The sequence below is a fragment of the Schistocerca americana genome, chromosome 10, assembly GCF_021461395.2.
Source record: "Schistocerca americana isolate TAMUIC-IGC-003095 chromosome 10, iqSchAmer2.1, whole genome shotgun sequence".
Classification (NCBI taxonomy): Eukaryota; Metazoa; Arthropoda; class Insecta; order Orthoptera; family Acrididae; genus Schistocerca; species Schistocerca americana.
The window spans coordinates 49,721,760-49,737,754 of record NC_060128.1 but is presented as its reverse complement, the minus strand read 5'-3'; the positions used below and the strand labels follow the sequence as shown (position 1 = coordinate 49,737,754).

The following is a 15,995-nucleotide window of genomic DNA, read 5'->3' as shown; positions in this document are numbered from 1 at the left end:
TCCCACTATATCTAACTTCAACCTATCCATTTCCCTTTTTAAATTTTCTAACCTACCTGCCCGATTAAGGGATCTGACATTCCACGCTCCGATCCCTAGAACGCCAGTTTTATTTCTCCTGATAACGACATCCTCTTGAGTAGTCCCCGCCCGGAGATCCGGATGGGGGACTATTTTACCTCCGAAATATTTTACCCAAGAGGATGCCATCATCATTTAATCATACAGTAAAGCTGCATGCCCTCGGGAAAAATTATGGCTGTGGTTTCCCCTTGCTTTCAGCCGTTCGCAGTACCAGCACAGCAAGGCCGTTTTGGTTATTGTTACAAGGCCAGATCAGTCAATCATCCAGACTGTTGCCCTTGCAACTTCTGAAAAGGCTGCTGCCCCTCTTCAGGAACCACACGTTTGTCTGGCCTCTCAACAGATACCCCTCCGTTGTGGTTGCAGCTACGGTACGGCTATCTGTATCGCTGAGGCACGCAAGCCTCCCGACCAACGGCAAGGTCCATGGTTAATGGGGGGGTATTAAGCTTAGCTATTTAAAAATCGTTGAGTGAGTAGACACGCTTTTCAGTTAAGAGTTCTGATTAGTTTTGATTGAAATTGCTTTTTATTACTGTTTTTCATGGACTCTGGCAGTTTATTATACCATATCAATCCATTAGTATGTGGGCTCTGGTCCGTCATTTTTAATCTTGTTCTTATCCAGTAGTAATTCTCTTTGGACCTGGTATTGTGGTCATGTATATCACTACATCCAGTTACTTCAATTTTCCGTGAGACAAGAAAAGCGATTTATCAAGATATGAGTATATGGTTAAATACTTGTGCTGTCTGAAAACATCACAGCAAGAGTCTTTATAGCCAACCGATATTGTGACTTTTACGTGTTAGTAACCAGGAGCGAATTTGATAAACTTGTAATATCATCTGTGTGCTTTAATAGTTTAGCTTCTGCACGTTAATTTAATATTCAATAGCCACAGTTCTCGCGTTTTCGTTTGTGTCAAAGTAAACTGATTTTGTGACATATCACCAGTTACTTATCAGGGGCAAATTATTTAGTTTCACCTGAGTGCTTTAGTAGTTAGGTTTTTGAATTTCTGCGTATTAAATTAATTTAATAGCCACAGTTCCTGTGTTTCCGTCACGGTCTGCAGTAGAGTTGCGCAGCACATGCCAATAGTCGGTTTATCTGCACAGTTTAGTTTTCCACGGTCTTTAGTACGGACAAAGACTGCGATTGTCGTGTGTGGATGCGGGTCGAGTTGGTGACACTTTGCTCTCAGCTTCAGGTAGTGATGGTTTCGGTTACACATCTTGATGCTGCAGTGGGTGGGCACCACTGTCGGTGGCCAGCCATCAGGATTCGATGGACATCCGGCACATCAGAGTTCTCTGATCAGTCCTCACTGATGGCCAGCCCAGTTACTGCTCACACCGAGGCTGACACGTCACCCGCGGCCGAGTGGGAGGTCGCCCCAGGGCGTAGCAGGTGGTGGAAGGCTTCCCAGGTGGTCTCCCCAGATTGTCTGACAAACAGGTTCCAGGTGCTGTCTGTGGCTGACACTGTTGCTGAGCCAGATGCTGTCACCTCTCCTGTTTCAGAGGAAATCTCTCAGCCTGCAAGATTCGAACAATCGCAGAGGATGGGATTATTGATAGTTGGGAGCTCTAACGTTAGGCGAATTATGGGGCCCGCTAGGGATGTGGCTGTCAAGAAGGGAAAGAAAACCGATGTGCATACCTGGTGGAGTCATTCCAAATGTGGAACGGATCCTGCCGGAGGCCACAAAGAGCACAGGGTGCAGCCAACTCACATCGGTACCAGTGATGTGTGTCACTTTGGATCACAAGAGATTCTCTCTGGTTTCGAATGGCTAACAGAAGTGGTAAAGGCTGCCAGTCATACTTGCAAGATGAAAGCAGAGCTGACCATTTGCAGCATTGACGACAGGACCGATTGCAGACTTCTGGTACAGAGTGGAGGGTCTGGATAAGAGGCTCGGACAGGTCTGCAACCGTGTAGGCTGCAGATTCCTAGACTTTCGCCAAAGAACCCGAGGTTCTGCTGAATAGGTCAGGTGTCCACTATATGCAGGAGGCGGCTACACGGGTAGCAGGGGCTGTGTGGCGTGGAATGGGTGTTTTTTTTTTTTTTTTTTTTTTTTTTTTTTTTTTTTTTTTTTTTTTTTTTTAGGTTAGAGTGTCTCGGGAAAACACAAGAAGAGCTTTAGTCACAAAGGGTGCAGGTTGAACGCAGGAAGAACGTAGATACAGGAACAGTCAGTATAGCAGTTGTAAATTGTCGTAGCTGTGTTGGTAAAATACCAGAGCTCCAAGCACTAATAGAAAGCACTGATGCTCAAATTGTTATAAGCACTGAAAGCTGGTTAAAGCCAGAGATAAGCTGAGCCGAAATTTTTGTGAAGAATCTAATGGTATGATAATTACATGGACACCCTCGCTGCAACCAGGCATTTATATTCTTCATTGGGGACATGTTGAAAATGTGTGCCCTGACCGGGGCAAAGCTGCATGGTCATTAACGGTAACTGTTCTTTCGGGAACAGATACTACCGTCATATATAGAATCTAACGGTATTCCGAAAGGATGGGCTAAACACGGTTGGCGGTGGCGTGTTTGTTGCTGTCAGAGGTAGCTGATCTTTTTGCGAAATTGAAGTAGATATTTCCTGTGAGTTAGTATGGGTAGAGGTCATTGTTGGCAACCAGAATAAAATAATAATTGGATCCTTTTATCGACATTCCAATTCAGATGATACAGTTGCTGAAAGGTTCAAAGAAAACTTGAGTTTGATTTCAAACACTTACCTGACTTACACGATTATATTCGGTGGTTACTTTAATTTACCATCGATATGTTGGTGAAAATACATGTTTAATTCTGGAGGTACACATAAAACATCACCCGAATTGTGCTAAATGCATTCCCTGGAAATTGTTTTGAGCAGTTAGTTCATGAGCCCACACGAATAATAAACGGATGTGAAAACACACTTGACCTCTTAGCAACAAATAATCCTGAGTTAATAATGAGCATCAAAACTGATACAGGATTAGTGAACAGGGTTGTCGTAATGAGATTGAATATTGTAACCCCCCAGATTCTCCAAAGCTAAACGAAAATTATACTTATTCACAAAAGCAGATAAAAATTCACTTGATGCCTTCCTGAGAGACGATCTCCACTCCTTCCAAATTAATAATATAAGTGTAGACCAGATGTGGCTTGAATTCAAAATAATTGTATCAGCAGCATTTGAGATATTTATACCTGATTAACAAACGACGGAGCTGATCCTCTTCGGTACACAAACGGTTCAGAACACTGTTGCAGAAACAGTGAAACAAACATGCGAAATTTAAAAAGACGCAAAATTTGCAAGATTGGGGATCTTTTACATAAGCTCAAAATTTAGCGCAGACTTCAATGTGGGATGCTTATAACAGTTTCCACAATGAAACTCTGTCTTGAAACATGGCAGAAAATCCTAAGAGATTCTGGTCATATATGAAGTATGTTAGCGGCAAGAAACAATCAATGCCTTTCCAGCGTCATAACAATGGAGATACTATCAAAGACAGTGCTGCCAAAGCAGAGTTACTAAACATGACTTTCCGAAATGCCTTCACAAAAGAAGACGAAGTAAATATTCCAGAACTCGAGTCAAGAACAGCTGCCAACATGAGTAACGTAGTGGTAAATATTCTTGGAGTAGTGAAGCAACTTACATCACTTGATAAAAGCAAGTCTTCTGGTCCAGACTGTATTCCAATTAGGTTCCTTTCAGAGTATGCTGATGCATTAGCCCAATACTTAACAATCATAAACAACCGTTCACTCGATGAGGGAAAGGTAGCAGGAGTAATCCACTTAATTACAGGCCCATATCATTAACATCGATATGCAGCAGGATTTTGGAACATGTATTGTGTTTGAACATTATGAAAGAAAACAGTCTATTGACACACAGTCAACCTGTGTTTAGAAAACATCGTTCTTGTGAAACACAACTAGCTCTTCATTCTCATAAAGTGTTGAGTGCTATTGACAAAGGATTTCAAATCGATTCCATATTTCTCGATTTCTGGAAGGCTTTTGACACTGAACCACACAAGCGGTTTGTAGTGAAATTGCGTGCTTATGGGCTGTCATCTCAGTTATGTGACTGGATTTTTGTTCCCTGTCGGAGAGGTTACAGTTCGTAGTAATTGATGGAAAGTGATAGAGTAAAACAGAAGTGATTTCTGTCGTTCCCCAAGGTGGTGTTATAGGCCCTTTGGTGTTAAAATGATTTGGGAGACAGTCTGAGCAGCCCTCTTAGGTATGTTTGCAGATGACGCTGTCGTTTATCGACTAATAAAGTCAGCAGAAGATCAAAACAAATTGCAAAACGATTTAGAAAAGATATCTGAATGGTGCGAAAATTGGCAGTTGACCCTAAATAACAAAAAGTGTTAGGTCATCCACATGAGTGCTAAAAGGAATTAGTTAAACTTTGATTACATGATAAATCCGTCGAATCTAAAGGCCATAAATTTGACTAAATACCGAGGAATTACAATTACGAACAACTTAAATTGGAAGGAACACACAGAAAATGTAAGGGGGAAGGCTAATCAAAGACAGCGTTTCATTGGTAGGACACTTAGAAAATAGAACGGATCTGCTAAGGAGACTGCCTACACTAAGCTTGTCAGTCCTCTTTTAGAATACTGCTGCTCAGTGTGGGATCCTTACCAGATAGGATTGACAGAGTACATCAAAAAAGCTCAGAGAAGGGCAGCACATTTTGTATTATCGTAAAAATGGGAGGGAGTGTCACTGAAATGATGCAGGTTTTGGGCTGGACATCATTAAAAGAACGACGTTTTTTGTTGCAATGGAATCTTCTCATGAAATTCCAATTATCAACTTTCTCCTCAGAGCGCAAAAATATTTTGTTGACACTGGCCTACATAGGGAGAAACAATCACCACAATAAAATAAGGGAAATCAGAGCTCGTATGGAAAGATATAGGTGTTTGTTCTTTCCGCGTGCTATACGAGACTGGAATTTAGAATTATGAAGATGGTTTGATGAACCTTCTGCCAGGCACTTAAATGTGATTTGCAAAGTATCCATGTAGATGTAGATAATCCTTAACCCTCTTTTATGTAGCAACAGTATTGTGTTAAGGCGACTGGGCACAACCCCATATTACTATACAGTAGCTAAGATGGGGATAGATTGTCCCATAATACACAATTTTAAGTGTGTGGGTGGGCACCATTTTGGAAAGTTGGCTAAGAAATACAGCCCATTGCTGACTTTTTTACATACAGCATTAACGTGGCTAATCCACTGGAGGTTTGAGTCCAGATGGCCCCTAGAAATTTACACCCGTTTGCTTCCTCCAGCACTATTATGCCGCGTACCTCATTTACGCACAAGTGGTGTGAGCTGCCAGTTGTAAATATTAGCATGTGGGATTTATTTGCATTGACCTTTAATTCATGTGCATGAAAATATGGACTTAATTCTAGTATTTCATTACTTGCTGAAAATTTCAGTTCCTCACAAACTTTACCATGAAATAAAACTGAGGTGTCGTCAGCATAACTTACAATGTGTGAGTTAAAGGGGTGTACAACGTCATTAATATTTGCTAAAAATAGGAAAGGTCCAAGAATTGAGCCTTGAGGGACTCCCTGTGTCACTGTTTCACTTGGAGCTTTAAAGGTTAAGATCTTATTGTCAATTTGATGTGTAAGGTTGGTACACTGTTTCCAATTCACCAGATACGTGGATAGAAGTTTGATCGATACATCGCCGATATTGTGCGCCCGCAGTTTTTTTAAGAGAAGCTCGTGATATACTGAGCTGAAAGCTTTGCTCAGGTCAAGGAATATTCCGGCTGTGTGCATACCCTGTTTTATATTGCTATATACTTCATGGAAGAAACTGGTAACAGCAGTGGCCTGCTTAGGTCTTTCCTAAACCCATGCTGTGATTCGGTAAGCATTTTGTGTCTCGAGAAAAATGTTGAGAGTTGTGATAGCATGTTGTTGTTGTTGTTGTTTTTGTTGTTGTCTTCAGTCCTGAGACTGGTTTGATGCTGCTCTCCATGCTACTCTATCCTGTGCAAGCTTCTTCATCTCCCAGTACTTACTGCAACCTACATCCTTCTGAATCTGCTTAGTGTATTCATCTCTTGGTCTCCCTCTACGATTTTTACCCTCCACGCTGCCCTCCAGTGCTAAATTTGTGATCCTTTGATGCCTCAGAACATGTCCTACCAACCGGTCCCTTCTTCTTGTCAAGTTGTGCCACAGACTCCTCTTCTACCCAATTCTGTTCAATACCTCCTCGTTAGTTATGTGATCTACCCATCTAATCTTCAGCATTGTTCTGTAGCACCACATTTTGAAAGCTTCTATTCTTTTCTTGTCCAAACTATTTATCGTTCATGTTTCACTTTCATACATGGCTACACTCCATACAAATACTTTCAGAAACGACTTCCTGACACTTTCATCTATACTCGATGTTAACAAATTTCTCTTCTTCAGAAACGCTTTCCTTGCCATTGCCAGTCTACATTTTATATGCTCTCTACTTCGACCATCATCAGTTATTTTGCTCCCCAAATAACAAAAGTCCTTTACTACTTTAAGTGTCTCATTTCCTAATCTAATTCCCTCAGCATCACCCGACTTAATTCGACTACATTCCATTATCCTCATTTTTGCTTTTGTTGATATTCCTCTTGTATCCTTCTTTCAACACACTGTCCATTCCGTTCAACTGCTCTTCCAGTCCTTTGCTGTCTCTGACAGAATTACAATGTCATCGGCGAACCGCAACGTTTTTATTTCTTCTCGATGGATTTTAATACCTTCTCCGAATTTTTCTTTTGTTCCCTTTACTGCTTGGTCAATATACAGATTGAATAACATCGGGGAGAGGCTGCAACCCTGTCTCACTCCCTTCCCAACTGCTGTTTCCCTTCCATGCCCCTCGACTCTTATAATTGCCATCTGGTTTCTGTACAAACTGTAAATAGCTTTTCGCTCCCTGTATTTTACCCCTGCCACCTTGCGAATTTGAAAGAGAGTATTCCAGTCAACATTGTCAAAAGCTTTCTCTAAGTCTACAAATGCTAGAAATGTAGGTTTGCCTTTCCTTAATCTATTTTGTAAGATAGCATAACTGTTTCAGATATTTTACTGAAGGCGGGGATTAGTGATATCAGCCTGTAATTTGAAACTACTTCTTTACTTCTCTTCTTATGGATTGGCTGAATTACGCTTATTTTTAACGCATTCGGGTATATGTTTTGATGAATACTACAGTTGATAAGATAGGTAAGGGGTTTAATTATTTCATTGTCGTTGGCCAGGTGCAGCTGAGTACGGGTGGCAGTTCCCTAACCTCTCATTCCCACTGCTTCTCCCCTTCCTATCATTCCCCTCATCTTGCAGTCACTGCTGCCACCACGTTTTACAGCTAGCCTAGCAGCTGCCGACAAGAAGCAGGGAGGCATGAGGAGCGTTTAGTTTGGATTTGATACGCAGACTGTAGATGCAGCGGCTGGAGATGGCGGTCATGTGTGCATCAGTTATGTGTGTGTGTGTGTGTGTGTGTGCACTCTTGTTTTCTGACCAAAGCTATGGCTGATAATTTAGTTGTGAGAGTGTGATTCTTTTCTACGGGCCCGTCTGTGGTTCAGCAATAACCTTAACGGTGAGTAGCTACCTATCCTCATTATTATTCTTCAGGGTGTGTACGACCCGGGACAACCGGGAGATCCGGGAAAATCCCGGGAATTTTTTCATCCAGGAGAAAACCGGGAAATACCCGGGAATTTTTAGAATTCCGGGATTTTTTTTGTTTTAGTTTTCAGTTAAATTTTTGTCATTTTGACTGGTAAGAAATAATATTCAAACAAAGGATATTACTGTATCCTACTACTGCAGAATAATAGTGCAGCAATAAACCATGAATGAGAGAAAAAAACTGAAATAAAACTTAAGTTGCAAAGGACATGTCATGTACAACAACAAAACACAGTGCTCATACAAGCATCTGCCAGCAGCAAAATGTGTCAGAGGCTTTAGGAAGACTATGCAATGCTTTATAACAACAAATGAGCGTGACATTGCAACTGTTTCCATTAGATTCGTGTGGGCCGTTGCGTGTGTGGAGTACCTTCTCCCGCTTCTGGCTACTTAAGTGTGTCTATTACCTATATATCAATAGCAGCAAGATGCTATTCGGAAAAATTTTACTGTCGCGCGCAAACTGCCATACTCACTAGGAGCGAACCGGGGTATCTGCCCCGGGCGGCAATTTCCGTCAAGCCTTAATCACCTTGCAGAACAATGAAGTTATTTTTGTCTGTTTGGTAAAGAAAAGTGGTTTTTATTAATCTTTTCCACTGAGGCAGTCAATTTATTTGTAACGAACTGCTTAATTCCACACTATTGGCTAGTTTCAACTGTTCTCTGCATTTCAAAAGAGCATGTTTGTCTTCTTGCAAGTATGGCATTATGCTGTAATGAACCAAAACTGAAATACTACAGTGCTGGTATGCCAAGAAAATTTACAACCGAATCTGGACATACGAATGTGCACTTTAAACCAAATTATGCGCGTTATTATGGTTCACGAAATTCCGATGCTCTTGGAATTTTCTCTTATGTCTTGTTTCTTTTATGACGTAACGTAAGATCTTTTAATGTTTTACACGTACGAACATACGGGTTTCTTGCGTCATCGTAGCTGCTTAAGCGGTGTGACGCCTGTAATTGGCGCTCTCTGGCAACTGCTGAAATGAACCTCTTTCTAACAGGTCGCAGGAAAATATTGCGAATGATTGAGAAAAGCATTGCTTTCAAAGTAAATTTCCTTTTACCCAATATGAACTATGTGCGATGAATTTCTTTAATCACAGAGCGTTTGACTCTCATTTAAAAATCAGCTCTTTTTGAGGATGACCATTTAGAAAAATTTCGAGCCCAGAAGATCATACATTTATGTCTTTACTAAAACTTTTACTGGCACATTTGTGTGATGTATCTCAAAGTGTAATACGCGCAAAGAAGATCAATGTTATTACGTGAAAGTTAAGCTTCTCTTGCAGCTTATTAATCGTTGATACCAATATCGTATGTGAAAGCTTTGCTTTTCTTGTAGCAGCACTATGTATACTAATTTAAACCATTAACTTTTCCTATTTGTGTGTATGCGCTACTTAACAGTGATAATGCTATTGGCTGACGACATGACGTGTCCTTTGCTTTGAATATCCGCTGTATCGGCTGGCGAGATCACGTCACTTGAACTATGACTGGCTTACAAAAGCGCGTTGCAATCTCTATATCTTGATAAGTTTTACAGTTCCGAGGAAAAGTATACTGTCACTTAACACGGAAAAAGTATATTTTCATCTGGGAGAAAGTGTATTTTTAACCGGGAAATCCGGGAGAAATCAAGGAATTTTTTTTCCTTGTCCACGTATACACCCTGTTCTTGATTCTCAAGCGTATTTGAACAAGTTATTTGTTGCATGGATTGATCACTGTGGTCTCATTTCATCAAAATGCTGTCTGTGGCTCGTGAATTGCTGGCCGCACGAGTGGATTTCCACAACGGGCCAAAAGCGGAGGCCACTTCTGTGGGTATCGATAATGGATCGGGCCTGCCTGTCTGAAGCCATTCAGTTCCCACTAATGTGCAGGCCCTGTCCATTGGATGTAGTCTCACTGATCTGCCCGCAAGTAGAGGTCTGTTTGTGTGTGGCATAATGCAGTGGATTTTCACGATTTATCCGTGGACCCAGGACTGCGGTTCTCCTCAGCAAACCAGAGACGATAGGTGATAGATTTCTGGAATTGACTGTCTCGCTGCAAGTACATTGTACAGTGTGGCGTTTTATAGATGTTTTATTTGTTCTAGTTCACTTTAGCACGTCAAATGTAGTTTATATGTTAGAAAATACGGATGATACGAAGAAGAAAATTGTAGCAGTTTGTATGCTATGTACTCGTGTTTCTCTAAAGAAATCTCTCACAGTAGCTGTAAAATAATAGATATAACACAGTTGGTAATGACCACCACTAATGAACATAGTGGAACCAACATTTTATTGGCGGTCACCTACAGTGTTGGTTTACACGATTCTTCCTCACTTTATAAACTTCTTTCGAGAGGCGTGCTTTTTTGTGGTTATTTCTGAAATCAGTGAAGATATTTTAAATCCATTTTTTTTGTCGCCAAATGTGTTTTGTTATTTTGAAATAAAATAACATAAGTGGTCTTAATGAAACAGATACACCATTTGGCTTGTTTTCTCCCTCTATAAACAGTTCATTATGGTGATATTAGTGCTTAATTCCTTAGGAAACACCACCTGCTTGCAAGTTCTTTTTTAGACATTTCCTCTTTTGCACTGTTGTTGCACATACCTTAGCTGCAAAGACAGTGTTAGCTTACAGCTTAATTTACCCTTGAGAGCTCGAAATTCATCAGGAAAAAATGCTCAAACTTGTGTGGAATATCAGGGAATTTCACTTGGGGAAACTTCTGGCAATCCTTAAGACAGTCAGCCTATAATTAACTTTTGGTTAGCAACTGGTAAGTTTGGTTCATACATGATGGAACGGAACAGTAAAATCGGTCCACAATGCATTTTAAATCAGCACTTGCACACAGGCTGTCAGTGAAACCGTAATCTCTCCAGGGAGTGGATTTCTCCACTATTAGCCGTGTGGTCTGAGGTGCCTTGCCAAGGTTCATGTGGGGAGGTTAGAGTGCTCCCTCGGGCACAGGTGTGTGCGTTGTTCTTAGCGTAAATAAGTTTAAGTTGTATTAAGTAGTGTGTAAGGATACGGACCGATGACTTAAGCAGTTTGCTCCCATCGGAACTTACCACAAATTTTCTCTGCTATTAAAGCTATTGTATGGTATGGTTGATACAGTTTGATAACATAACCTGTTTGTCATGTTGAAAGGATGCATCACTGCTTGGTGTGTGTATGCTATTGAAAAAGTGAATGATCTGTTGCAAAATTACTCTGAATATTTACTTTTGTCACACAGTTCATCTCCCCCTATAGTCTCTCAAATTTGTGTGTTTTCCAGTGAACCCAATTTTTTCTGAAAAGTCCTGTATTTCCACACAATTTGCCAGTGCTTTGTAAATCAATAATGGCTGTTAGGGGATCCAGTGACAGTTACATTGTTTCGTTATGATTTCAGATTGATACTAGTGATCCGGAGAACTTGCTAAAGGTGTCGAAGAAGGGAAAGACTCTCATGTCCTTTGTGAGTGTCGACGGAAATCCCACTCGGGAGGAAACTGAGGAGCTGACGAAACTGTGGCAGACGGGGCTGTGGAACAGCCACATTCAGGCCGAGAGGTGAACTGATACATCGTAGCAATGCTGTCACAATATTACAATATTTTAGTATTCTCATAAGTTTAGTTCAGCTGGTGATTAACTTGCCAAAATTACTGAAACACTTCACCACATCCAAGCGATGAAGTGGACAAAATTAGATAAATAATACAAGATGAGCTAGGTTGTGGTTCTTTTGTAATAACTGTACACACTTCGGTCTCAATAGTTAATTACAAATATAGTCACAAACATCAATACAGCCATTGTTACAGTGCGAACTGACTCGGACTATTGACACTCACCACCACTACTACTACTACTACTACTACTACTACTACTACTACAATTGCTACTCCTACTCAGCGGCTCCTCTGATTTTAGATTAAACAGTCACTTTTTCTAGTTTACAGTATTTACTCTGCCATGGGACATTTAGCTTCATGCTTATGTTTTACTATTAATGTTTTTCCATGACATAACACTGTACAAGGCAAAGGTCCCGAGTTCGAGTCTCGGTCCGGCACACAGTTTTAATCTGCCAGGAAGGTTCAGTGTACACATTGCTAAATTTTAAATTACATCAGTTTTCATTTTCGGAATGTAGGAGTTTTTCATGTGTTTCCAACGATTGATATTGATTGGAATATGTAACAGAGTTTGCTTCTAAATTAATGTTGAATTTGAAATATAATTGACTTAATCCTTGAGTGGGCACGCAGTTTCTCGTAACGTGGGCGGGTGTGCAGTGCACTTTGTACACATGTAAAGAATAGTAGTCTTTGTTACCCTGGTAAATGTGTATAATCTTAGTTTAATTAAGCAGTGATAAAATAAACTTACATAATATGAAGTAAACCCCGTTTTGCTTAACAGTAACAAAATAACCTGCATACTAGTGTTATTGCAAGGTAATAGCCCTCTCAAAATATTAAACAGTGCAGTTGCATCAGATCTCGGCCAAAAGCTTATTTGATTACCAATTATTTCGTAGAAAGCTGTCTCATTGTGGGATTGTGCTGCTAGTTCAAAATCTGGGTCATTTTCTTACATGGTGTACAGATTTTTTTCCTGCCCAGCTCATTTTATGTTTTGTATTACTGCTGCTCAGTTTGACATATCACAACACAGTTTCACTGTGTTAGCTGAAGCACTAATGGAGAAATAGGTGTGGGCTTGCAATTGTGAAACAACAATGGAATCGTCCAGAACCATTTTATTTGCTGTCAGAGCACTTAGTACACAGGTGTGCCCACTCGAGGATTAAACAGTGGATTGCCCTATATATTTGTACATATTGAGGTAGTATTAATTTAGCTAGTTATTATGTTCAATTTTTAAATTAAGGTGAAATTGAGAATTACCAGTGCAAAACTAAAAGGAAAAACCAAAAGATTGTAGAGAAGAATTACGAATATGAAATATGAGGTGCTTCACAATTTCTGTTGCAGGCTTCTGTGGGTTGTAGAGAGGACTTACAAGGTTACGGTCCAATAAGACATGTTGAAACCTACCCTTAAATTTTTTATGGAGGAAGAAGACAACGAAAGAAATGCACTGCCAGAATTTTAGTTGTTAAGAGGCACTTCAAGTATTTTATTAAAAAAGTTGAAGTTACACATTTTTGCTGCACTAAGAACAGCTTATAACAGCAGTTTGTACAGCCCTGCCTGTCTAGCGCGCGACTCGGCAAATCACTCACTCAGCAGAATTATCCAGACTTCACAGACACAAGTTTTAAGCACTTAATGCCTGGTTTACAGTGGAGCGAATGGAAGCAAACACAGTGCATGAGCCCCCCCAGGGGGTCCACAACTCTTTTGTGGATACGTGCGTAGCGAGCACGGGACCCCGAGCTAATGTGGCCCTCCTTCCTTTCCGGGCTGCATACCTTCCCTTTCTGTATCCTTCCCCATCCCCCATCTTGCGCCCCCCCCCCCCCCTACCTCTGGCTCTTTCCTTCCCTTTCTCCCCCTCTGGGAGTCTGGTTTGTGCCTACGTCCGGAGATGGACGCTTGAAACTGTAACAAATTCTTTGCTTTCTCCGCTTGCAAGTCTTCGTCCTTCTTCTGTCCTTCTCTTTTCCTTACCTCTTCTCTTTGCCCTTTTCTCTGCTGCGGTGTTTGAGACCCCTCTTCTTTCCTTTCCCTTTCTCTTTTTTCCTCCCTGTGCGTGTCTGAAGGCTGACCCACGCATTTCCATGCGTAGCCGGTGACGGGGGTTACGCCTAATTCCCCGCCCCGGGTAGACAGGTAGGACACGTACGTACCCCCTGGTAACGGCTAGGCCCAGGGAGGGGTGATTACCCGAGCTGATACCTTCCGAAAGTGCCGATTGGTCCCTCTGTCCGTTTGTCGGGAGGTGTGAACAATCACCTAAGGCGGGAGTGCCACAGAGAGGGCCCCCACAAGGGAGGAGCGCGCCATCGGAGACGCCGGTAATCGTGGGGGATTCTTCCGCAATGGTTTCCTCACCTTCCACTATGTCTGCTCACAAGCGTAAGTTCACTGAGTCTCAGCCACAGACAGTTCTTCCATCGTTGCCACAGTTCCTTGTTGTTTCTTGGTCTGACGAAGGTCACGACTTCTCCACGGTCAACCCTTTCATTATTCAGAAAGGTGTCGACGCAATTGCAGTTCCTGTAAAGTCTTTTTCCAGATTACGGAATGGCACCTTGTTGTTAGAAACAGTCAGTGCCCTCCAGGCACAAAAATTGCTGCGTACTTCACTGCTCCACACCTTCCCTGTCCGGGTTGAAGTGCACCGCACTTTAAATTCCTCGCGTGGGGTCGTTTATACACGCTCCCTCGATGGATTGTCTGACGAAGAAATTCAGCACTACTTGTCTGACCAGGGCGTAATGGCTGTTCATAGAGTTATGAAAAGGGTTGACACGAACATCATTCCAACCCGCACTGTCTTCTTGACATTTGACAAAGTTCAACTCCCATCGAAAATCAAAGCAGGCTGTGAGATAATTTCTGTTCGCCCTTACGTCCCAAACCCTACGCGTTGCTATTGGTGTCAGCGGTTCAATCACACCAGCCAGTTCTGTTCCAATCCGGCCAAATGTGTTACGTGTGGCAAGGATGCCCATGAGGGTGCTTGTCCACCTCCATCCCCTCGCTGCATCAACTGTATGGGTGACCACACTGCTTCCTCTCGAGATTGCCCCATTTTTAAAGACGAAAAGCTCATCCAGGAAATCAGAGTGAAGGAAAAGGTGTTGACCTTTGCTGCTCGAAAATTATTCGCCAGTCGACAGCCCACCGTGCCTCAGACAGGAAAATACAGCACTGTCCTTGCTTCTCCTCGGCCAACAAAGGAGGTGGCCACGCAGACTTGTGACCTCACCTTTAGTGCCACGGTCGTCAGATCGGCCAGTGCAAAGATCGCCCGTTCAACCTCACCACTTTCGCCTGCCCACTCTATGACTCACCCTTCATTGGGTTCTGCTAAATCTCGAGCCCAAAAGTCAGACACCAAGACTTCGAAAAAAGAACATACTCGTGAAGATTTTTTACGAACCCCAACTTCACAACCATTGGTTCCTCCTTCATCTAAACATCATACTTCCAAGAAGGCTACAAAGAAACCCAGTTCCTCTCCTTCTCCGCCAAGGCGTGTCCCATCTACAGCACCACCTGGCGGAAATCGCCCTCGGCCGTCTTCTGTGTCGCCGAGGCGCACTGCTGGCGGCCGATCAACTGGCCGATCGCTGGTGGCAAGAGCTGCTCCTGAACACCCTATGGATCAGGATCTTCTGCCTTCGGTTGAATGCCATTCCATGCTGTCGGTCGCAAGCTCTGAGCAGTCGTTGAGTTGACGGCAACCTTGGTCACATTCCTCCATTTTCTGTTCACCCTATGTCAGTTATCCACTGGAATATCCACGGCATTCAAGCCAATCGGGATGAATTGTCGATCCTCTTACGATCCTACTCGCCGGTCATCTTCTGTCTTCAGGAAACAAAGCTGCGTCCCCATGACCGCTTTGTTCTCCCTCATTTTCAGTCCGTCCGATTTGATCTCCCCTCTGTTGAAGGCACTCCAGCCCATGGAGGACTCGTGATTCTTCTCCATGATACTCTCCATTATCACCCAATCCCCTTAAACACTTCCTTCCAAGCTGTCGCTGTCAGTCTTTCCCTTTCTAGATGTACCTTTTCTCTTTGTACTGTATACATTCCATCGTCCACACCAATGGCACGAGCTGATCTCCTTCATCTTCTTGGTCAGCTTCCACCGCCCCCCCCCCCCCCCCCCCCCTCCTGTTTGCCGGTTGGGGACTTCAATGCCCACCACCCGCTTTGGGGATCTCCACATCCTTGTCCACGTGGCTCACTATTGCTAGACGTCTTCCACCAAGCGCATCTAGTTTGACTCAACAATGGGGTCCCTACATTTTTGTCTGCCTCCACGACAAATTTCTCTCATTTGGACCTTTCGGTCGGTACTGTTCCGCTAGCTCGGCGCTTAGAATGGTTCGCCCTTGATGATACACACTCGAGTGACCACTTTCCATGTGTCCTTAGACTGCAGCCTCAACTGCCATATATGCGCCCACGACGCTGGAAGTTTGCCCA

General features: G+C 42.5%; 1 protein-coding gene across 1 annotated transcript in view; it reads left to right on the top strand.

Moving 5' to 3' along the window:
* LOC124552699 (LDLR chaperone boca) overlaps positions 1 to 15,995 on the top strand; it is a 41,042-nt gene that overhangs the window by 3,551 nt on the left and 21,496 nt on the right. Inside the window, exon 3 of the mRNA XM_047127040.1 lies at positions 11,271 to 11,431. Coding sequence (XP_046982996.1) covers positions 11,271 to 11,431 — 161 coding nt within the window. The remainder of the gene's footprint in view (positions 1 to 11,270; positions 11,432 to 15,995) is intronic.